Source organism: Bufo bufo, chromosome 9, assembly GCF_905171765.1.
Source record: "Bufo bufo chromosome 9, aBufBuf1.1, whole genome shotgun sequence".
Taxonomy (NCBI): Eukaryota; Metazoa; Chordata; class Amphibia; order Anura; family Bufonidae; genus Bufo; species Bufo bufo.
In genome coordinates, this window is record NC_053397.1 from 5,250,214 (window position 1) to 5,277,544 (window position 27,331).

A 27,331-nucleotide genomic window follows, 5' to 3' on the forward strand; every position below is an offset into this window, starting at 1 on the left:
ATGTTCTCCACAATCTCGGACATCTGGGGCCCTTGCTCCATAGACCTTTTTGTCTCCCGGCTCAATACTCACCTGCCCAGGTTCTTCAGCTGGCGGCCGGACCCGGAAGCAGAAGCGGTGGATGCGTTTCTACAGGACTGGTCTGCAGCCCTACATTACGCGTTTCCACCGTTTGCCATAATTCCGAGGATGTTGCTACAGACTTGGCGTCAGGTGGCGGAATTGGTGGTGGTGATTCCCTTCTGGGGATCTCAAGCCTGGTACCCGATCCTCCTAGAACTCCTAGTGGATGTACCTCTCCTACTTCCGACGCGGACGGATCTCCTCCAGGACCCTCTAGGTGCCCCACATCCCCTGCTGGTCGAAGGCTCCCTTCAACTTCTAGCGTGCCGAATCTCAGGACTCCAGGAGAGGTCGAGGTAATTTCGGAGGCAACTAGACGCCTCCTGGACAACACTTGGGCTCCCGGCACCCGAAAATCTTACCGGGCAGCTTGGGGATCTTGGGTTAGCTGGTGCATGGAACGGGACCTGGATCCCATTTCGGCATCTGTAACCCATTTGTTGCAATTCCTGACATCTCTTTTTGAAGCAGGAAAAGCTTATCGGACCATCAATTTGTTCTGTTCAGCGATTTCTTCGACTCATCAGGGCTTTGATGGTGTTCCTGCCGGTCAACACCCTTCGGTGTCACGACTTTTACGTGGCTCACGCTTGGCTCGTCCTCCTCGGCCACGCTTCACCACTACGTGGGATGTTTCCCTGGTCCTTTCTTTCCTCTCTGCTTGGCCTGACAACGCGGCTCTTTCCCTCCGTCAACTGTCGGCCAAATTGCTGACCCTCTTTTGCCTCATTTCCTGTAAGAGGGTCTCTGATGTCAGGGCTCTGGATCATGATGCGAGATCCTTTACTCCCGAGGGTGTTACTTTTAACATCAAGCGGCGCACCAAGACCAATATTCGGTCTGTGTCCTATCCCGGTTTTCCGTCTTCTCCGGCGCTCTGTCCTGTAGCTTGTCTACGGGAATATGAGTTGCGCACTCGGACTCACCGTTCTGCGGACAACCCGCAACTTTTCCTCTCTATTCGCCATCCCTTTGGCTCGGTGACCAGTCCCACTTTGGCGCGTTGGATGAAGTGGGTCATGTCCCTTTCTGGGATTGATACGACGGTCTTTACCGCTCACTCGGCCAGGGGCGCGGCTGCCACTGCCCTGGCGGTTTCGGGGGCTCGTTTGGAGGACATTCTGCGTCTGGCTGACTGGTCTAGGGCCACGACGTTCACAGAATTTTATTTCCGTCCGACCCCTCATGTGTTTTCATCTATTATTGAGCAGCTTTGAACTTGCAATACGAAGCCTCCGTGTCTTGCTGTAAAACTAAATGATTTTCCTATTTCATGACGTAAAGTCATAGTTTTATTAAAGACACGGAGGCGAGTATTGCCCGCCCTAGGTTTCTCCTGCCCGCCCTGTTTATATGACGTTATTTTGGCATTATTGACTGTTACATTGTCTTTTATTGTTAATTATGAGATTTATTACCGTTAAGGTTTATTCATGGTTCTGTTTTTCAGCGACCTTGTTGATGTACGACCGTTATAGGGTCGAGATTGCTCAGTTTTACCCAATTTTTACACTGGCTATATTATTAATTCTGTTTCAGGTTGAAAACCCCTCGGCATATGGAATTCCGTGTTGTTCCAAGTTTTCCTGAGATGTTAGCCATGTTGGCTCGAGTTCTTCAGTTGGACGGTCCAGAAGGGCCGGTGGCGGATCCAGTTCCGGTTTCGGTTATGGTTTGGTGTCGTGGATTCAAAGAAAGAGGGAGATATGAAGAGGACACTGCTTATTATAGGATCTGTTAGGGGCCTTTATTGTTATGTTTATGTTAATTTCTCCTTTGCTGCTATTGGTGGAAGTAAAGAAGGAGAAAGCAATACGAAGCCTCCGTGTCTTTAATAAAACTATGACTTTACGTCATGAAATAGGAAAATCATTAAGTTACATCCTGTATTATACTCCAGAGCTGCACTCACTATTCTGCTGGTGCAGTCACTGTGTACATACATTACTTATCCTGTACTGATCCTGAGTTACAGCCTGTATTATACTCCAGAGCTGCACTCACTATTCTGCTGGTCCAGTCACTGTGTACATACATTACTTATCCTGTACTGATCCTGAGTTACATCCTGTATTATACTCCAGAGCTGCACTCACTATTCTGCTGGTGCAGTCACTGTGCACATACATTACTTATCCTGTACTGATCCTGAGTTACATCCTGTATTATACTCAAGAGCTGCACTCACTATTCTGCTGGTGCAGTCACTGTGTACATACATTATTTATCCTGTACTGATCCTGAGTTACATCCTGTATTATACTGCAGAGCTGCACTCACTATTCTGCTGGTGCTGTAACTGTGTACATACATTACTTATCCTGTATTATACTCCAGAGCTGCACTCACTATTCTGCTGGTGCAGTCACTGTGTACATACATTACTTATCCTGTACTGATCCTGAGTTACATCCTGTATTATACTCCAGAGCTGCACTCACTATTCTGCTGGTGCAGTCACTGTGTACATACATTACTTATCCTGTACTGATCCTGAGTTACATCCTGTATTATATTCCAGAGCTGCACTCACTATTCTGCTGGTGCAGTCACTGTGTACATACATTACTTATCCTGTACTGATCCTGAGTTACATCCTGTATTATGCTCCAGAGCTGCACTCACTATTCTGCTGGTGCAGTCACTGTGTACATACATTACATTACTTATCCTGTACTGATCCTGAGTTACATCCTGTATTATGCTCCAGAGCTGCACTCACTATTCTGCTGGTGCAGTCACTGTGTACATACATTACTTATCCTGTACTGATCCTGAGTTACATCCTGTATTATGCTCCAGAGCTGCACTCACTATTCTGCTGGTGCAGTCACTGTGTACATACATTACATTACTTATCCTGTACTGATCCTGAGTTATATCCTGTATTATACTCCAGAGCTGCACTCACTATTCTGCTGGTGCAGTCACTGTGTACATACATTACTTATCCTGTACTGATCCTGAGTTACATCCTGTATTACACTCCAGAGCTGCACTCACTATTCTGCTGGTGCAGTCACTGTGTACATACATTACTTATCCTGCACTGATCCTGAGTTACATCCTGTATTATGCTCCAGAGCTGCACTCACTATTCTGCTGGTGTAGTCACTGTGTACATACATTACTTATCCTGTACTGATCCTGAGTTACATCCTGTATTATACTCCAGAGCTGCACTCACTATTCTGCTGGTGCAGTCACTGTGTACATACATTACTTATCCTGTACTGATCCTGAGTTACATCCTGTATTACACTCCAGAGCTGCACTCACTATTCTGCTGGTGCAGTCACTGTGTACATACATTACTTATCCTGTACTGATCCTGAGTTACATCCTGTATTATACTCCAGAGCTGCACTCACTATTCTGCTGGTGTAGTCACTGTGTACATACATTACTTATCCTGTACTGATCCTGAGTTACATCCTGTATTATACTCCAGAGCTGCACTCACTATTCTGCTGGTGCAGTCACTGTGTACATACATTACTTATCCTGTACTGATCCTGAGTTACATCCTGTATTATACTCCAGAGCTGCACTCACTATTCTGCTGGTGCAGTCACTGTGTACATACATTACTTATCCTGTACTGATCCTGAGTTACATCCTGTATTATACTCCAGAGCTGCACTCACTATTCTGCTGGTGCAGTCACTGTGTACATACATTACTTATCCTGTACTGATCCTGAGTTACATCCTGTATTATACTCCAGAGCTGCACTCACTATTCTGGATGTTTTTTTGCTATCGGAAACAGTTTTTCCCCATAAAATGACACTTATGGCAGATCTTTTCTTAGAACTCTGAATTATTATATTCCTCCATTACTCTTCCTGGAAGTACAGGGAGTGCAGAATTATTAGGCAAGTTGTATTTTTGAGGATTAATTTTATTATTGAACAACAACCATGTTCTCAATGAACCCAAACAACTCATTAATATCAAAGCTGAATATTTTTGGAAGTAGTTTTTAGTTTGTTTTTAGTTTTAGCTATTTTAGGGGGATATCTGTGTGTGCAGGTGACTATTACTGTGCATAATTATTAGGCAACTTAACAAAAAACAAATATATACCCATTTCAATTATTTATTTTTACCAGTGAAACCAATATAACATCTCAACATTCACAAATATACATTTCTGACATTCAAAAACAAAACAAAAACAAATCAGTGACTAATATAGCCTCCTTTCGTTGCAAGGACAATCAAAAGCCTGCCATCCATGGATTCTGTCAGTGTTTTGATCTGTTGACCATCAACATTGCGTGCAGCAGCAACCACAGCCTCCCAGACACTGTTCAGAGAGGTGTACTGTTTTCCCTCCTTGTAAATCTCACATTTGATGATGGACCACAGGTTCTCAATGGGGTTCAGATCAGGTGAACAAGGAGGCCATGTCATTAGATTTTCTTCTTTTATACCCTTTCTTGCCAGCCACGCTGTGGAGTACTTGGACGCGTGTGATGGAGCATTGTCCTGAATGAAAATCATGTTTTTCTTGAAGGATGCAGACTTCTTTCTGTACCACTGCTTGAAGAAGGTGTCTTCCAGAAACTGGGAGTTGAGCTTGACTCCATCCTCAACCTGAAAAGGCCCCACAAGCTCGTCTTTGATGATACCAGCCCAAACCAGTACTCCACCTCCACCTTGCTGGCGTCTGAGTCGGACTGGAGCTCTCTGCCCTTTACCAATCCAGCCACGGGCCCATCCATCTGGCCCATCAAGACTCACTCTCATTTCATCAGTCCATAAAACCTTAGAAAAATCAGTCTTGAGATATTTCTTGGCCCAGTCTTGACATTTCAGCTTGTGTGTCTTGTTCAGTGGTGGTCGTCTTTCAGCCTTTCTTACCTTGGCCATGTCTCTGAGTATTGCACACCTTGTGCTTTTGGGCACTCCAGTGATGTTGCAGCTCTGAAATATGGCCAAACTGGTGGCAAGTGGCATCTTGGCAGCTGCACGCTTGACTTTTCTCACTTCATGGGCAGTTATTTTGCGCCTTGGTTTTTCCACATTCTTCTTGCGACCCTGTTGACTATTTTGAATGAAACGCTTGATTGTTCGATGATCACGCTTCAGAAACTTTGCAATTTTAAGAGCGCTGCATCCCTCTGCAAGATATCTCACTATTTTTGACTTTTCTGAGCCTGTCAAGTCCTTCTTTTGACCCATTTTGCCAAAGGAAAGGAAGTTGCCTAATAATTATGCACACCTAATATAGGGTGTTGATGTCATTAGACCACACCCCTTCTCATTACAGAGATGCACATCACCTAATATGCTTAATTGGTAGTAGGCTTTCGAGCCTATACAGCTTGGAGTAAGACAACATGCATAAAGAGGATGATGTGGTCAAAATACTCATTTGCCTAATAATTCTGCACTCCCTGTATATACAGTGCTGCAATTTGCCTTCTGCATTGAGTTCATGTCTATTCAGACCATGCAGTTACACAGTTCTTCGACAAGAGGAATACTAGCACCCTGTTTCTCCATATGCTTCCAGGTAGAGTAATTGAGGAACAGCACAATGCAAAGTCCTCTGAACACGTGTTCAGTATTATTTACCAGAAAAGACTTGTCAGGGTCGCTGTGAGCTCCGTTGTGGAGCAGATCTGCCCCGGGGGCTCAGTGTCTGGGGTGGGGGACGGTTCACATGCAGGAGTCTCTGCTCCTGTCTATGGCTGTGACATTCTAACAATCATCTCCTCTGCTCACAGTCTGCAGAAGAGGAGACGCAGCAGCTGCGGCTGCACAGTCGCTGGCCAGCAGTGAAGGCATATTCTCCCTGTCATGAGCAGAGCTGATGTGGATTTGATGCCACTGCGGGGTCTTCCACATGACAGCTCACATCCCACCACTTAGAGTCGCTTCCATTCCCTGTACGACACAGACACGCCGCAGCCTGCACCAGCGCCGGGCGCAGCAATTCCCAGATTCATTAGCACTTTTCATAAGGAGCAGCTAGAACAAGAGCTCTGACAGTCGGGGACAGCAGGAGACCCCAGGACCACCCGTGACTGGTGGACAGGAAGGTAGCACGGGGCTGACAACAGAGAGAGAAACAGGGCAACAGCTGCATGCAGGAGGGTCTGACAACCAGCCTGACAACCAGCACCCAAACAGTAATCCAGTCTTAACAGAGGGAAAACAACAGAGGGATAAAAGTAAAGGCAGAAAGAAAGGGTTGGGAGAAAGAGAGAGAGATAGATAGATAGATAGATAGATAGATAGATAGATAGATAAGAGATAGATAGATAGATAGATAGATAATAGATAGATAGATAGATAGGCAGAAGATAAATAGATAGATAATAGATAGATAATAGATAGATAATAGATAGATAATAGATAGATAGATAGATAGATAGATAGATAGATATCATATCCCCCATCAGTATCCGCACGACCTTTATATGTAATTATTATTAGACACAATACAGGGATAAGTATGCAGAAGTGAAATCCGCCGCCGATCAGTGCACACAGCACCGTCATCTCTACACATCTGTATATGCACTGCACTCCTATATTATGAATGGATATGACTTTATTCTCTATACTGAAGACTGAATATCGCCAAAGTCTATTTACAGATGATTGGATATGACGGCAGTCTGTATACTACTATGTGGAAGTGAAGAAGCTCTTTATACTGATGTGAGGATATGAATGCAGATTGCACCAAGATAAGTGCATGCGACTATAGTGTGTATACTGACGAGTGGAGGCGACTATAGTGTGTATACTGATGAGTGGAGGCGACTATAGTGTGTATACTGACGAGTGGAGGCGACTATAGTGTCTATACTGACGAGTGGAGGCGACTATAGTGTGTATACTGATGAGTGGAGGCGACTATAGTGTGTATACTGACGAGTGGAGGCGACTATAGTGTCTATACTGACGAGTGGAGGCGACTATAGTGTGTATACTGATGAGTGGAGGCGACTATAGTGTGTATACTGACGAGTGGAGGCGACTATAGTGTGTATACTGACGAGTGGAGGCGACTATAGTGTGTATACTGATGAGTGGAGGCGACTATAGTGTGTATACTGACGAGTGGAGGCGACTATAGTGTGTATACTGACGAGTGGAGGCGACTATAGTGTGTATACTGACGAGTGGAGGCGACTATAGTGTGTATACTGATGAGTGGAGGCGACTATAGTGTGTATACTGACGAGTGGAGGCGACTATAGTGTGTATACTGACGAGTGGAGGCGACTATAGTGTGTATACTGACGAGTGGAGGCGACTATAGTGTCTATACTGACGAGTGGAGGCGACTATAGTGTGTATACTGACGAGTGGAGGCGACTATAGTGTGTATACTGACGAGTGGAGGCGACTATAGTGTGTATACTGACGAGTGGAGGCGACTATAGTGTGTATACTGATGAGTGGAGGCGACTATAGTGTGTATACTGACGAGTGGAGGCGACTATAGTGTGTATACTGACGAGTGGAGGCGACTATAGTGTGTATACTGACGAGTGGAGGCGACTATAGTGTGTATACTGACGAGTGGAGGCGACTATAGTGTGTATACTGATGAGTGGAGGCGACTATAGTGTGTATACTGACGAGTGGAGGCGACTATAGTGTGTATACTGACGAGTGGAGGCGACTATAGTGTGTATACTGACGAGTGGAGGCGACTATAGTGTCTATACTGACGAGTTGAGGCGACTATAGTGTGTATACTGACGAGTGGAGGCGACTATAGTGTGTATACTGACGAGTGGAGGCGACTATAGTGTCTATACTGACGAGTGGAGGCGACTATAGTGTCTATACTGATGAGTGGAGGCGACTATAGTGTGTATACTGACGACTGGAGGCGACTATAGTGTGTATACTGACGAGTGGAGGCGACTATAGTGTGTATACTGACGAGTGGAGGCGACTATAGTGTGTATACTGACGAGTGGAGGCGACTATAGTGTCTATACTGACGAGTGGAGGCGACTATAGTGTGTATACTGACGACTGGAGGCGACTATAGTGTGTATACTGATGAGTGGAGGCGACTATAGTGTGTATACTGACGAGTGGAGGCGACTATAGTGTGTATACTGACGAGTGGAGGCGACTATAGTGTGTATACTGACGAGTGGAGGCGACTATAGTGTCTATACTGACGAGTTGAGGCGACTATAGTGTGTATACTGACGAGTGGAGGCGACTATAGTGTGTATACTGACGAGTGGAGGCGACTATAGTGTCTATACTGACGAGTGGAGGCGACTATAGTGTGTATACTGACGAGTGGAGGCGACTATAGTGTCTATACTGACGAGTGGAGGCGACTATAGTGTGTATACTGACGAGTGGAGGCGACTATAGTGTCTATACTGACGAGTGGAGGCGACTATAGTGTGTATACTGACGACTGGAGGCGACTATAGTGTGTATACTGACGAGTGGAGGCGACTATAGTGTGTATACTGACGAGTGGAGGCGACTATAGTGTGTATACTGACGTGTGGAGGCGACTATAGTGTGTATACTGACGAGTGGAGGCGACTATAGTGTCTATACTGACGAGTGGAGGCGACTGTAGTGTCTATACTGACGAGTGGATGCGACTATAGTGTGTATACTGACGAGTGGAGGCGACTATAGTGTGTATACTGATGAGTGGAGGCGACTATAGTGTCTATACTGACGAGTGGAGGCGACGATAGTGTGTATACTGACGAGTGGAGGCGACTATAGTGTGTATACTGACGAGTGGAGGCGACTATAGTGTCTATACTGACGAGTGGAGGCGACTGTAGTGTCTATACTGACGAGTGGATGCGACTATAGTGTGTATACTGACGAGTGGATGCGACTATAGTGTGTATACTGACGAGTGGAGGCGACTATAGTGTGTATACTGATGAGTGGAGGCGACTATAGTGTGTATACTGATGAGTGGAGGCGACTATAGTGTCTATACTGACGAGTGGAGGCGACTATAGTGTGTATACTGACGAGTGGAGGCGACTATAGTGTCTATACTGACGAGTGGAGGCGACTATAGTGTGTATACTGACGACTGGAGGCGACTATAGTGTGTATACTGACGAGTGGAGGCGACTATAGTGTGTATACTGATGAGTGGAGGCGACTATAGTGTGTATACTGACGAGTGGAGGCGACTATAGTGTGTATACTGACGAGTGGATGCGACTATAGTGTGTATACTGACGAGTGGAGGCGACTATAGTGTGTATACTGACGAGTGGAGGCGACTATAGTGTCTATACTGACGAGTGGAGGCGACTATAGTGTGTATACTGATGAGTGGAGGCGACTATAGTGTGTATACTGACGAGTGGAGGCGACTATAGTGTCTATACTGACGAGTGGAGGCGACTATAGTGTGTATACTGATGAGTGGAGGCGACTATAGTGTGTATACTGACGAGTGGAGGCGACTATAGTGTCTATACTGACGAGTGGAGGCGACTATAGTGTGTAGAAACAAATGAAGAGGGAGCTCATAATACCAAAAGTATATAAATTTTATTAAAGCATGTTAAAAATACCAAAAAAAGGAATAAGGTAGGTACATAAGATGCCGTGAGGCAAGGTGATGAGAGCGGAGAACAGAAAGAGCGCCACCCTGGGAAGAAAAACACACGGATATAGAGATGGAAAAATGTAGTATATAGTGATATATGACATGGGAATGGAGAATATTGGGTACAGTGCCCAACCCATGAAATGGGTAAATAGATGATAAAACCATATGATATCAGGTAAAGCAAGGTCAACTCATGCACCCCCACTGGCAACAGATGCAAACGCATAAAGGTGAAAGTATGTTGCATAGAAAGCAAAGTGCAAGTGGACAAAAAATGACCACACAGCCAGCGGGGGGCAATAGAGGACCAAAGCTTACCTGGAAAGACCGTGTGCAACGAGACCCAGGGTGGCGCTACCCCAACGCGCGTTTCGGCGTGCCTTCGTCAGGGGGTAGCGCCATCACTGTGAACCAGGTTTAAATAGACTCTCTTAGCCAATGAAAGTGAGTACTTACTCGTCCCCAGGTGTACATGTTAGAAAGGCGCGCAGGAATCCTGGTAATCCGCATCCAGCCGCCCCACGGCCGGCGTCCCGCCGACACGCCCACACCATGTGATAAAGATCACATGATCGGGCGGCTCTGGCGTAAGGACGCACGGGCGTGAGGCGCCGGAGGCGGTACCCAGGATGACGCGCGCACACATGACAGAGGGGGAGGAGAATCAGGAGACCAGAAAAATAGTCCGAAATGCTGCCTCTCAATTTTGGAAACAGTAACCAGGCCATATTAATGCATAATGATAATATAACCATGCCGCATCAAGACATCGATGCGGCATGTGTAGCTCTATAACAATATATATATATATAGGTGAACAATTCAAAGAATAATATGCGGATACAATAGAATGCATTCATAAAATTGTATACATATTGTACATAAAGAAAGAATAATGTTGGCAGAAAAATAATAAAAAGTAAAATGTATATGCATACGGCAACATAATTAAGGATAACAAACATGATTATAATAGAGTGTGGTTAAAAAGCAGAGAATAGAGGTCATGATCTAGATCAATGAATAAATGAATAAATAATTAATGAAAAAGGACATGCTAAAAAAGTGAAAGGGGGAAGATTATACATGTGAAATAAATATGTGAAAATAATAGTGCGAATAGGGAACTAATAAAGTTCATGGAAAGGGAGCTAGTAAAGTTCATGAAAAGTGAATAGGGAAAGTGCATCATATATAATGATAAGTAATAATACATAACGAGAAATGGGGGAAAAGCATGATGTGCGTGGGAATAAAGTGAAGGGAATGAAAATAAAAATAATAATAAAAACAGTGTAAAGAATAATAATAGAGTGTGAATGGTGAAGAGGGATGAATAAATTAATTATGAAAAAAGAAATTCATAAGATGTATATAAATATACCTGGCTGAGAAATAAATACATAGAGCCAGGGAAGAAGGAAAAGGTGTTGGACAGGAGTAGGGCCCTATAAAGAGCATATATGGTGACGTACTGGTGTAAAAACACCAGTAATAACAACATAGGAGACTCGAATTATGTGTCAACATGAGAGAACAAGTGTATATAAATATGGCCAATGCCAAAAGCCAAATACAGAGCAAGGTGCTGCGTGAAAAAATGGAGAAGAATAAAGTAGAATAAAACACCAAAACGTGTATAATAGCTATGTCCGTAAATTGGTCCCGCAAACGAACCACATTAAAAAAAAAAATAGTGACTATAGTGTGTATACTGACGAGTGGAGGCGACTATAGTGTCTATACTGACGAGTGGAGGCGACGATAGTGTGTATACTGACGAGTGGAGGCGACTATAGTGTCTATACTGACGAGTGGAGGCGACTATAGTGTCTATACTGACGAGTGGAGGCGACGATAGTGTGTATACTGACGAGTGGAGGCGACTATAGTGTGTATACTGACGAGTGGAGGCGACTATAGTGTGTATACTGACGAGTGGAGGCGACTATAGTGTCTATACTGACGAGTGGAGGCGACTATAGTGTCTATACTGACGAGTGGAGGCGACTATAGTGTGTATACTGACGAGTGGAGGCGACTAAAGTGTCTATACTGACGAGTGGAGGCGACTATAGTGTCTATACTGACGAGTGGAGGCGACTATAGTGTGTATACTGACGAGTGGAGGCGACTATAGTGTGTATACTGATGAGTGGAGGCGACTATAGTGTCTATACTGACGAGTGGAGGCGACTATAGTGTGTATACTGACGAGTGGAGGCGACTATAGTGTGTATACTGACGAGTGGAGGCGACGATAGTGTGTATACTGACGAGTGGAGGCGACTATAGTGTGTATACTGATGAGTGGAGGCGACTATAGTGTGTATACTGACGAGTGGAGGCGACTATAGTGTGTATACTGACGAGTGGAGGCGACTATAGTGTCTATACTGACGAGTGGAGGCGACTATAGTGTCTATACTGACGAGTGGAGGCGACTATAGTGTCTATACTGACGAGTGGAGGCGACTATAGTGTGTATACTGATGAGTGGAGGCGACTATAGTGTGTATACTGATGAGTGGAGGCGACTATAGTGTGTATACTGACGAGTGGAGGCGACTATAGTGTGTATACTGACGAGTGGAGGCGACAATATTGTGTATACTGATGAGTGGAGGCGACTATAGTGTGTATACTGACGAGTTGAGGCGACTATAGTGTGTATACTGACGAGTGGAGGCGACTATAGTGTGTATACTGACGAGTGGAGGCGACGATAGTGTGTATACTGACGAGTGGAGGCGACTATAGTGTGTATACTGACGAGTGGAGGCGACTATAATGTGTATACTGATCAGTGGAGGCGACTATAGTGTGTATACTGACGAGTGGAGGCGACAATAGTGTGTATACTGACGAGTGGAGGCGACTATAGTGTGTATACTGACGAGTGGAGGCGACTATAGTGTGTATACTGACCAGTGGAGGCGACGATAGTGTGTATACTGACGAGTGGAGGCGACTATAGTGTGTATACTGACGAGTGGAGGCGACTATAGTGTGTATACTGACGAGTGGAGGCGACTATAGTGTGTATACTGACGAGTGGAGGCGACTATAGTGTGTATACTGACGAGTGGAGGCGACTATAGTGTGTATACTGACGAGTGGAGGCGACTATAGTGTGTATACTGATGAGTGGAGGCGACTATAGTGTGTATACTGACGAGTGGAGGCGACAATAGTGTGTATACTGACGAGTGGAGGCGACTATAGTGTGTATACTGACGAGTGGAGGCGACTATAGTGTGTATACTGACGAGTGGAGGCTACGATAGTGTGTATACTGACCAGTGGAGGCGACGATAGTGTGTATACTGACCAGTGGAGGTGACTATAGTGTGTATACTGATGAGTGGAGGCGACTATAGTGTGTATACTGACGAGTGGAGGCGACAATAGTGTGTATACTGACGAGTGGAGGCGACTATAGTGTGTATACTGACGAGTGGAGGCGACTATAGTGTGTATACTGACGAGTGGAGGCGACTATAGTGTGTATACTGACGAGTGGAGGCGACGATAGTGTGTATACTGACGAGTGGAGGCGACTATAGTGTCTATACTGACGAGTGGAGGCGACTATAGTGTCTATACTGACGAGTGGAGGCGACGATAGTGTGTATACTGACGAGTGGAGGCGACTATAGTGTGTATACTGACGAGTGGAGGCGACTATAGTGTGTATACTGACGAGTGGAGGCGACTATAGTGTCTATACTGACGAGTGGAGGCGACTATAGTGTCTATACTGACGAGTGGAGGCGACTATAGTGTGTATACTGACGAGTGGAGGCGACTAAAGTGTCTATACTGACGAGTGGAGGCGACTATAGTGTCTATACTGACGAGTGGAGGCGACTATAGTGTGTATACTGACGAGTGGAGGCGACTATAGTGTGTATACTGATGAGTGGAGGCGACTATAGTGTCTATACTGACGAGTGGAGGCGACTATAGTGTGTATACTGACGAGTGGAGGCGACTATAGTGTGTATACTGACGAGTGGAGGCGACGATAGTGTGTATACTGACGAGTGGAGGCGACTATAGTGTGTATACTGATGAGTGGAGGCGACTATAGTGTGTATACTGACGAGTGGAGGCGACTATAGTGTGTATACTGACGAGTGGAGGCGACTATAGTGTCTATACTGACGAGTGGAGGCGACTATAGTGTCTATACTGACGAGTGGAGGCGACTATAGTGTCTATACTGACGAGTGGAGGCGACTATAGTGTGTATACTGATGAGTGGAGGCGACTATAGTGTGTATACTGATGAGTGGAGGCGACTATAGTGTGTATACTGACGAGTGGAGGCGACTATAGTGTGTATACTGACGAGTGGAGGCGACAATATTGTGTATACTGATGAGTGGAGGCGACTATAGTGTGTATACTGACGAGTTGAGGCGACTATAGTGTGTATACTGACGAGTGGAGGCGACAATATTGTGTATACTGATGAGTGGAGGCGACTATAGTGTGTATACTGACGAGTGGAGGCGACTATAGTGTGTATACTGACGAGTGGAGGCGACTATAGTGTGTATACTGACGAGTGGAGGCGACTATAATGTGTATACTGATCAGTGGAGGCGACTATAGTGTGTATACTGACGAGTGGAGGCGACAATAGTGTGTATACTGACGAGTGGAGGCGACTATAGTGTGTATACTGACGAGTGGAGGCGACTATAGTGTGTATACTGACGAGTGGAGGCGACGATAGTGTGTATACTGACCAGTGGAGGCGACGATAGTGTGTATACTGACGAGTGGAGGCGACTATAGTGTGTATACTGACGAGTGGAGGCGACTATAGTGTGTATACTGACGAGTGGAGGCGACTATAGTGTGTATACTGACGAGTGGAGGCGACTATAGTGTGTATACTGACGAGTGGAGGCGACTATAGTGTGTATACTGACGAGTGGAGGCGACTATAGTGTGTATACTGATGAGTGGAGGCGACTATAGTGTGTATACTGACGAGTGGAGGCGACAATAGTGTGTATACTGACGAGTGGAGGCGACTATAGTGTGTATACTGACGAGTGGAGGCGACTATAGTGTGTATACTGACGAGTGGAGGCTACGATAGTGTGTATACTGACCAGTGGAGGCGACGATAGTGTGTATACTGACCAGTGGAGGTGACTATAGTGTGTATACTGATGAGTGGAGGCGACTATAGTGTGTATACTGACGAGTGGAGGCGACAATAGTGTGTATACTGACGAGTGGAGGCGACTATAGTGTGTATACTGACGAGTGGAGGCGACTATAGTGTGTATACTGACGAGTGGAGGCGACTATAGTGTGTATACTGACGAGTGGAGGCGACTATAGTGTGTATACTGACGAGTGGAGGCGACTATAGTGTGTATACTGACGAGTGGAGGCGACGATAGTGTGTATACTGACCAGTGGAGGCGACGATAGTGTGTATACTGATGAGTGGAGGCGACTATAGTGTGTATACTGACGAGTGGAGGCGACTATAGTGTGTATACTGACGAGTGGAGGCGACTATAGTGTGTATACTGATGAGTGGAGGCGACTATAGTGTGTATACTGACGAGTGGAGGCGACTTTAGTGTGTATACTGACGAGTGGAGGCGACTATAGTGTGTATACTGACGAGTGGAGGCGACTATAGTGTGTATACTGACGAGTGGAGGCGACGATAGTGTGTATACTGATGAGTGGAGGCGACTATAGTGTGTATACTGACGAGTGGAGGCGACAATAGTGTGTATACTGACGAGTGGAGGCGACTATAGTGTGTATACTGACGAGTGGAGGCGACTATAGTGTGTATACTGACGAGTGGAGGCGACTATAGTGTGTATACTGATGAGTGGAGGCGACTATAGTGTGTATACTGACGAGTGGAGGCGACTTTAGTGTGTATACTGACGAGTGGAGGCGACTATAGTGTGTATACTGATGAGTGGAGGCGACTATAGTGTGTATACTGACGAGTGGAGGCGACTATAGTGTGTATACTGACGAGTGGAGGCGACTATAGTGTGTATACTGACCAGTGGAGGCGACTATAGTGTGTATACTGACGAGTGGAGGCGACTATAGTGTGTATACTGACGAGTGGAGGCGACTATAGTGTGTATACTGACGAGTGGAGGCGACGATAGTGTGTATACTGACCAGTGGAGGCGACGATAGTGTGTATACTGATGAGTGGAGGCGACTATAGTGTGTATACTGACGAGTGGAGGCGACTATAGTGTGTATACTGACGAGTGGAGGCGACTATAGTGTGTATACTGACGAGTGGAGGCGACTATAGTGTGTATACTGACGAGTGGATAAGGCTACTTTCACACTAGCGGCAAGGAACTCTGGCAGGCTGTTCCGGTGGGGGACATGTCGTAGTTTTATTCCGGCCACCTCTCAGCATGCCCTTATTATAGTCAATGGGGACGGAGTGGCAGTCTGGGGGCACACGTGCACTAGCGGCAGCACGGATCCAACATGCTGTTCACCCGCCGGAGTTCCTTGCCGCTAGTGTGAAAGTAGCCTAAGACTATAGTGTGTATACTGATGAGTAAATATGACTGAATTCTGTATGCAGATGATGGGATATTATTGCAGTGTGTATACGGATGAGATTATATGAAAGTAGTGTGTATACTGATGAGTGGATATGACTGTATTGTGTATACCCACTCATCAGTGTACATAATACAGTCATATCCACTCATCAGTATACACACTACAGTCATATCCACTCATCAGTATACACAATACAGTCATATCCACTCATCAGTATACACACTACAGTCACATCCATTCATCAGTATACACACTACAGTCATATCCACTCATCAGTATACACACTACAGTCATATCCACTCATTAGTATACACACTACAGTAATATCCACTGATCAGTATACACACTACAGTAATATCCACTCATCAGTATACACAATACAGTCATATCCACTCATCAGTATACACACTACAGTCATATCCACTCATCAGTATACACACTACAGTCACATCCACTGATCAGTATACACACTACAGTAATATCCACTGATCAGTATACACACTACAGTCATATCCACTCATCAGTATACACACTACAGTCATATCCACTCATCAGTATACACACACTACAGTCATATCTACTCATCAGTATACACACTACAGTCATATCCACTCATCAGTATACACACTACAGTCATATCCACTCATCAGTATACACACAATACAGTCATATCTACAGATCAGTATACACACTACAGTCATATCTACAGATCAGTATACACACTACAGTCATATCCACTCAACAGTATACACAATACAGTCATATCCACTGATCAGTATACAAACTACAGTCACATCCACTCATCAGTATACACAATACAGTCATATCCACTCATCAGTACACACACTACAGTCACATCCACTCATCAGTATACACACTACAGTCACATCCACTCATCAGTATACACACTACAGTCACATCCACTCATCAGTATACACACTACAGTCACATCCACTCATCAGTATACACACTACAGTCACATCCACTGATCACTATAAACACTACAGTCACATCCACTCATCAGTATACACACTACAGTCATATCCACTCATCAGTATACACACTACAGTCATATCCACTCATCAGTATACACACTACAGTCATATCCACTCATCAGTATACACACTACAGTCATATCCACTGATCAGTATACACACTACAGTCATATCCACTCATCAGTATACACACTACAGTCATATCCACTCATCAGTATACACACTACAGTCATATCCACTCATCAGTATACACACTACAGTCATATCCACTCATCAGTATACACACTACAGTCATATCCACTGATCAGTATACACACTACAGTCATATCCACTCATCAGTATACACACTACAGTCATATCCACTCATCAGTATACACACTACAGTCATATCCACTCATCAGTATACACACTACAGTCATATCCACTCATCAGTACACACAATACAGTCACATCCACTCATCAGTATACACACTACAGTCATATCCACTCATCAGTATACACACTACAGTCATATCCACTGATCAGTATACACACTACAGTCATATCCACTCAACAGTATACACACTACAGTCATATCCACTCATCAGTACACACACTACAGTCATATCCACTCATCAGTATACACACTACAGTCACATCCACTCATCAGTATACACACTACAGTCATATCCACTCATCAGTATACACACTACAGTCATATCCACTCATCAGTATACACACTACAGTCATATCCACTGATCAGTATACACAATACAGTCATATCCACTGATCAGTATACACAATACAGTCATATCCACTCATCAGTATACACACAATACAGTCATAACTACTGATCAGTATACACACTACAGTCATATCCACTCATCAGTATACACACTACAGTCATATCCACTCATCAGTATACACACTACAGTCATATCCACTAATCAGTATACACACTACAGTCACATCCACTCATCAGTATACACACTACAGTCACATCCACTCATCAGTATACACACTACAGTCATATCCACTCATCAGTATACACAATACAGTCATATCCACTCATCAGTATACACAATACAGTCATATCCACTCATCAGTATACACAATACAGTCATAACCATTCATCAGTATACACACAAAACAGTCATATCCACTGATCAGTATACACACTACAGTCATATCCACTCATCAGTATACACACTACAGTCACATCCACTGATCAGTATACACACTACAGTCATATCCACTCATCAGTATACACACTACAGTAATATCCACTCATCAGTATACACACTACAGTCGCATCCACTCATCAGTATACACACTACAGTCATATCCACTGATCAGTATACACACTACAGTCATATCCACTCATCAGTATACACACTACAGTCATATCCACTCATCAGTATACACAATACAGTCACATCCACTCATTAGTATACACACTACAGTCACATCCACTCATCAGTATACACACTACAGTCATATCCACTCATTAGTATACACACTACAGTCATATCCACTCATCAGTATACACACTACAGTCATATCCACTGATCAATATACACAATACAGTCATATCCACTGATCAGTATACACACTACAGTCATATCCACTGATCAGTATACACACTACAGTCATATCCACTCATCAGTATACACACTACAGTCATATCCACTCATCAGTATACACACTACAGTCACATCCACTGATCAGTATACACACTACAGTCATATCCACTGATCAGTATACACACTACAGTCATATCCACTCATCAGTATACACACTACAGTCACATCCACTGATCACTATACACACTACAGTCATATCCACTCATCAGTATACACACTACAGTCATATCTACTGATCAGTATACACACTACAGTCATATCCACTCATCAGTATACAAACTATAGTCATATCCACTCATCAGTATACACACTACAGTCATATCCACTCATCAGCATACACACTACAGTCACATCCACTCATCAGTATACACACTACAGTCACATCCACTCATCAGTATACACACTACAGTCATATCCACTCATCAGTATACACACTACAGTCGTATCCACTCATCAGTATACACACTACAGTCGCATCCACTCATCAGTATACACACTACAGTCATATCCACTCATCAGTATACACACTACAGTCATATCCACTCATCAGTATACACACTACAGTCATATCCACTGATCAGTATACACAATACAGTCATATCCACTCATCAGTATACACACTACAGTCATATCCACTCATCAGTATACACACTACAGTCATATCCACTGATCAGTATACACACTACAGTCATATCCACTCATCAGTATACACACTACAGTCATATCCACTCATCAGTATACACACTACAGTCATATCCACTGATCAGTATACACACTACAGTCATATCCACTCATCAGTATACACACTACAGTCATATCCACTCATCAGTATACACACTACAGTCATATCCACTCATCAGTATACACACTACAGTCACATCCACTCATCAGTATACACACTACAGTCACATCCACTCATCAGTGTACACACTACAGTCATATCCACTGATCAGTATACCCACTACAGTCATATCCACTGATCAGTATACACACTACAGTCATATCCACTCATCAGTATACACACTACAGTCATATCCACTCATCAGTATACACACTACAGTCATATCCACTCATCAGTATACACACTACCGTCATATCCACTCATCAGTATACACACTACAGTCGCATCCACTCATCAGTATACACAATACAGTCACATCCACTCATTAGTATACACACTACAGTCACATCCACTCATCAGTATACACACTACAGTCATATCCACTCATCAGTATACACACTACAGTCGTATCCACTCATCAGTATACACACTACAGTCGCATCCACTCATCAGTATACACACTACAGTCATATCCACTCATCAGTATACACACTACAGTCATATCCACTCATCAGTATACACACTACAGTCATATCCACTGATCAGTATACACAATACAGTCATATCCACTCATCAGTATACACACTACAGTCATATCCACTCATCAGTATACACACTACAGTCATATCCACTGATCAGTATACACACTACAGTCATATCCACTCATCAGTATACACACTACAGTCATATCCACTCATCAGTATACACACTACAGTCATATCCACTGATCAGTATACACACTACAGTCATATCCACTCATCAGTATACACACTACAGTCATATCCACTCATCAGTATACACACTACAGTCATATCCACTCATCAGTATACACACTACAGTCACATCCACTCATCAGTATACACACTACAGTCATATCCACTCATCAGTATACACACTACAGTCGCATCCACTCATCAGTATACACACTACAGTCATATCCACTCATCAGTATACACACTACAGTCATATCCACTCATCAGTATACACACTACAGTCACATCCACTCATCAGTGTACACACTACAGTCATATCCACTGATCAGTATACCCACTACAGTCATATCCACTGATCAGTATACACACTACAGTCATATCCACTCATCAGTATACACACTACAGTCATATCCACTCATCAGTATACACACTACAGTCATATCCACTCATCGGTATACACACTACCGTCATATCCACTCATCAGTATACACACTACAGTCGCATCCACTCATCAGTATACACAATACAGTCACATCCACTCATTAGTATACACACTACAGTCACATCCACTCATCAGTATACACACTACAGTAATATCCACTCATCAGTATACACACTACAGTCGCATCCACTCATCAGTATACACACTACAGTCATATCCACTGATCAGTATACACACTACAGTCATATCCACTCATCAGTATACACACTACAGTCATATCCACTCATCAGTATACACACTACAGTCATATCCACTCATTAGTATACACACTACAGTCATATCCACTCATCAGTATACACACTACAGTCATATCCACTGATCAATATACACAATACAGTCATATCCACTGATCAGTATACACACTACAGTCATATCCACTGATCAGTATACACACTACAGTCATATCCACTCATCAGTATACACACTACAGTCATATCCACTCATCAGTATACACACTACAGTCACATCCACTGATCAGTATACACACTACAGTCATATCCACTGATCAGTATACACACTACAGTCATATCCACTCATCAGTATACACACTACAGTCACATCCACTGATCACTATACACACTACAGTCATATCCACTCATCAGTATACACACTACAGTCATATCTACTGATCAGTATACACACTACAGTCATATCCACTCATCAGTATACAAACTATAGTCATATCCACTCATCAGTATACACACTACAGTCATATCCACTCATCAGTATACACACTACAGTCGCATCCACTCATCAGTATACACACTACAGTCATATCCACTCATCAGTATACACACTACAGTCATATCCACTCATCAGTATACACACTACAGTCACATCCACTCATCAGTGTACACACTACAGTCATATCCACTGATCAGTATACCCACTACAGTCATATCCACTGATCAGTATACACACTACAGTCATATCCACTCATCAGTATACACACTACAGTCGCATCCACTCATCAGTATACACACTACAGTCATATCCACTGATCAGTATACACACTACAGTCATATCCACTGATCAGTATACACAATACAGTCATATCCACTCATCAGTATACACACTACAGTCATATCCACTCATCAGTATACACACTACAGTCATATCCACTGATCAGTATACACACTACAGTCATATCCACTCATCAGTATACACACTACAGTCATATCCACTCATCAGTATACACACTACAGTCATATCCACTGATCAGTATACACACTACAGTCATATCCACTCATCAGTATACACACTACAGTCATATCCACTCATCAGTATACACACTACAGTCATATCCACTCATCAGTATACACACTACAGTCACATCCACTCATCAGTATACACACTACAGTCACATCCACTCATCAGTGTACACACTACAGTCATATCCACTGATCAGTATACCCACTACAGTCATATCCACTGATCAGTATACACACTACAGTCATATCCACTCATCAGTATACACACTACAGTCATATCCACTCATCAGTATACACACTACAGTCATATCCACTCATCAGTATACACACTACCGTCATATCCACTCATCAGTATACACACTACAGTCGCATCCACTCATCAGTATACACACTACAGTCATATCCACTCATCAGTATACACACTACAGTCGCATCCACTCATCAGTATACACACTACAGTCATATCCACTCATCAGTATACACACTACAGTCATATCCACTCATCAGTATACACACTACAGTCACATCCACTCATCAGTATACACACTACAGTCACATCCACTCATCAGTGTACACACTACAGTCATATCCACTGATCAGTATACACACTACAGTCATATCCACTGATCAGTATACACACTACAGTCATATCCACTCATCAGTATACACACTACAGTCATATCCACTCATCAGTATACACACTACAGTCATATCCACTCATCAGTATACACACTACAGTCGTATCCACTCATCAGTATACACACTACAGTCGCATCCACTCATCAGTATACACACTACAGTCATATCCACTCATCAGTATACACACTACAGTCATATCCACTCATCAGTATACACACTACAGTCATATCCACTGATCAGTATACACACTACAGTCACATCCACTCATCAGTATACACACTACAGTCATATCCACTCATCAGTATACACACTACAGTCATATCCACTCATCAGTATACACACTACAGTCACATCCACTCATCAGTATACACACTACAGTCATATCCACTCATCAGTATACACACTACAGTCATATCCACTGATCAGTATACACACTACAGTCACATCCACTCATCAGTATACACACTACAGTCATATCCACTCATCAGTATACACACTACAGTCATATCCACTCATCAGTATACACACTACAGTCACATCCACTCATCAGTATACACACTACAGTCATATCCACTCATCAGTGTACACACTACAGTCATACCCTCACATTATACAGGGAGTGCAGAATTATTAGGCAAGTTGTATTTTTGAGGATTCATTTTATTATTGAACAACAACCATGTTCTCAATGAACCCAAAAAACTCATAAATATCAAAGCTGAATATTTTTGGAAGTAGTTTTTAGTTTGTTTTTAGTTTTAGCTATTTTAGGGGGATATCTGTGTGTGCAGGTGACTATTACTGTGCATAATTATTAGGCAACTTAACAAAAAACAAATATATACCCATTTCAATTATTTATTTTTACCAGTGAAACCAATATAACATCTCAACATTCACAAATATACATTTCTGACATTCAAAAACAAAACAAAAACAAATCAGTGACCAATATAGCCACCTTTCTTTGCAAGGACACTCAAAAGCCTGCCATCCATGGATTCTGTCAGTGTTTTGATCTGTTCACCATCAACATTGCGTGCAGCAGCAACCACAGCCTCCCAGACACTGTTCAGAGAGGTGTACTGTTTTCCCTCCTTGTAAATCTCACATTTGATGATGGACCACAGGTTCTCAATGGGGTTCAGATCAGGTGAACAAGGAGGCCATGTCATTAGATTTTCTTCTTTTATACCCTTTCTTGCCAGCCACGCTGTGGAGTACTTGGACGCGTGTGATGGAGCATTGTCCTGCATGAAAATCATGTTTTTCTTGAAGGATGCAGACTTCTTCCTGTACCACTGCTTGAAGAAGGTGTCTTCCAGAAACTGGCAGTAGGACTGGGAGTTGAGCTTGACTCCATCCTCAACCCGAAAAGGCCCCACAAGCTCATCTTTGATGATACCAGCCCAAACCAGTACTCCACCTCCACCTTGCTGGCGTCTGAGTCGGACTGGAGCTCTCTGCCCTTTACCAATCCAGCCACGGGCCCATCCATCTGGCCCATCAAGACTCACTCTCATTTCATCAGTCCATAAAACCTTAGAAAAATCAGTCTTGAGATATTTCTTGGCCCAGTCTTGACGTTTCAGCTTGTGTGTCTTGTTCAGTGGTGGTCGTCTTTCAGCCTTTCTTACCTTGGCCATGTCTCTGAGTATTGCACACCTTGTGCTTTTGGGCACTCCAGTGATGTTGCAGCTCTGAAATATGGCCAAACTGGTGGCATCTTGGCAGCTGCACGCTTGACTTTTCTCAGTTCATGGGCAGTTATTTTGCGCCTTGGTTTTTCCACACGCTTCTTGCGACCCTGTTGACTATTTTGAATGAAACGCTTGATTGTTCGATGATCACGCTTCAGAAGCTTTGCAATTTTAAGAGCGCTGCATCCCTCTGCAAGATATCTCACTATTTTTGACTTTTCTGAGCCTGTCAAGTCCTTCTTTTGACCCATTTTGCCAAAGGAAAGGAAGTTGCCTAATAATTATGCACACCTAATATAGGGTGTTGATGTCATTAGACCACACCCCTTCTCATTACAGAGATGCACATCACCTAATATGCTTAATTGGTAGTAGGCTTTCGAGCCTATACAGCTTGGAGTAAGACAACATGCATAAAGAGGATGATGTGGGCAAAATACTCATTTGCCTAATAATTCTGCACGTAGTGTACAAAGTATAGTCATATCCACTAAGTACAGGGCCGGCGACACCCATAAGCAAGGTAGGCCACCGTGTACAGTGCACTCTTGCTGGGGGCGCCGCTCTGGCTACAATACAAGTCACAGCGCTCTCCGCTCTGACTCTCCTGCGCTGCTCTACACCGGCCCCGCCGCTCACAGGAGTATACATTTATAAACTGTAATCCGTATCCTGCAGTAACTTTAAATCAGCGCTCATCTCTTTACTACCTTACACTCAGCTCCGGTAACAGGCAGTGCGGGCGCGTGACGTCAGTGAGTGAGCGCTGCCGCCCGCACTGCCTGTTACTGGAGCTGAGTGTAAGGTAGTAAAGAGATGAGCGCTGATTTAAAGTTACTGCAGGATACGGATTACAGTTTATAAATGTATACTCCTGTGAGCGGCGGGGAGGGGGATGACACAATTATAGGGAGGGGTATCTGTGGATGGCACTATTATAGGGGGATCTGTGGATGACACTGTTATGGGGGATCTGTGGATGGCACTGTTATGGGGGATCTGTGGATGACACTGTTATGGGGGATCTGTGGATGACACTGTTATGGGGGATCTGTGGATGACACTGTTATGGGGGATCTGTGGATGACACTGTTATGGGGGATCTGTGGATGACACTATTATAGGGGGATCTGTGGATGGCACTATTATAGGGGGATCTGTGGATGGCACTATTATAGGGGGATCTGTGGATGGCACTGTCGTGGGGGATCTGTGGATGACACTATTATAGGGGGATCTGTGGATGGCACTGTTATGGGGGATCTGTGGATGGCACTGTTATGGGGGATCTGTGGATGACACTTATGCGGGGGATCTGTGGATGACACTGTTATGGGGGATCTGTGGATGACACTGTTATGGGGGATCTGTGGATGACACTATTATAGGGGGATCTGTGGATGGCACTATTATAGGGGGATCTGTGGATGGCACTGTCGTGGGGGATCTGTGGATGACACTATTATAGGGGGATCTGTGGATGGCACTGTTATGGGGGATCTGTGGATGGCACTGTTATGGGGGATCTGTGGATGACACTTATGCGGGGGATCTGTGGATGACACTGTTATGGGGGATCTGTGGATGACACTGTTATGGGGGATCTGTGGATGACACTATTATAGGGGGATCTGTGGATGGCACTATTATAGGGGGATCTGTGGATGGCACTGTCGTGGGGGATCTGTGGATGACACTTATGGGGGGGATCTGTGGATGACACTGTTATGGGGGAACTGTGGATGACACTATTATAGGGGGATCTGTGGATGACACTATTATAGGGGGATCTGTGGATGACACTATTATAGGGGGATCTGTGGATGACACTGTTATGGGGGATCTGTGGATGACATATATAGCATAAGATGCGATATATATGTTATGTGTCATCCACAGATCCCCCATAACAGTGACTGGAGCAGACCTGCTGATAAACACACCTAGGTCACCACAAGTCAAGGTAAAAACCTACAGTTGTCAATAATGTAATGTAGTGTAGGGGGTCATGTAATGTTTTGAGGCCAAAATGGTACAGATGACCAGCAAGAATATAATATATATAAAATTAATATAAAATTAGATGGTCAAGTAAAATGTTGCAAGCAACAATCATTAAATAGGTGGCCGACAATAAAAAGGGTGGGTCAAAGGGCGTGATCAATGGGCGGAGTCAAGGGGCGGCAAAATGAGCTTTCGCCTAGGGTGGCAAAAATCCTTGCACCAGTCAAAGTACAGAATACAAACAAATCCACTCACCAGTATACACACTACTATCATATATAATAATTAGAATACACACTGCAGTCATATCCACTCAAAAATATACAAACCACCAACCAATAACTGTGGGTGGGGTGGGGCCGAGCACAATTAAATCCACCAAAACAAAATATCAAACCCCCAAAAAATCGTAAACACATATTTGGTAACAATATCTTTATTAATTTAACATTAAAGTATCAGTCACAACAACGGCAGCACATGTCAAAAGGAAGCAACAGTGGTCTTGTAGTAATAAATGCAATGTATCAGGAGGGCTTGGGCTTGCTAAGTCTTGTCTAGTGCTTAGTGCTTACAACCTTCAAATATGCAAATCCCAAAATAGTGGACAATGAAAACAGCAATGTATAAAAAATCAAAAGTAATAACACATATAAAATAGACCAAACATAGCCCTACATGAGCAGTGTGCCTCCGCCCGACGTACGCTTCCCTTTTCAGCTTCCTCAGGGGTTAGGGTTTCAGCTTCTCCTGATATATTGCATTTATTACTACAAGACCAGTGTCGCTTCCT

At 43.8% G+C, this 27,331-nt stretch overlaps 1 protein-coding gene across 1 annotated transcript in view; it reads left to right on the forward strand.

The window, feature by feature from the left end:
* Positions 1-27,331, forward strand: part of GRM2 (glutamate metabotropic receptor 2) — an 80,292-nt gene continuing 52,961 nt past the window's right edge. The window contains exons 1-2 of the mRNA XM_040408037.1: positions 1-260; positions 1,663-1,789. Of these exons, the coding sequence (XP_040263971.1) occupies positions 1-260; positions 1,663-1,789 (387 nt within the window). The remainder of the gene's footprint in view (positions 261-1,662; positions 1,790-27,331) is intronic.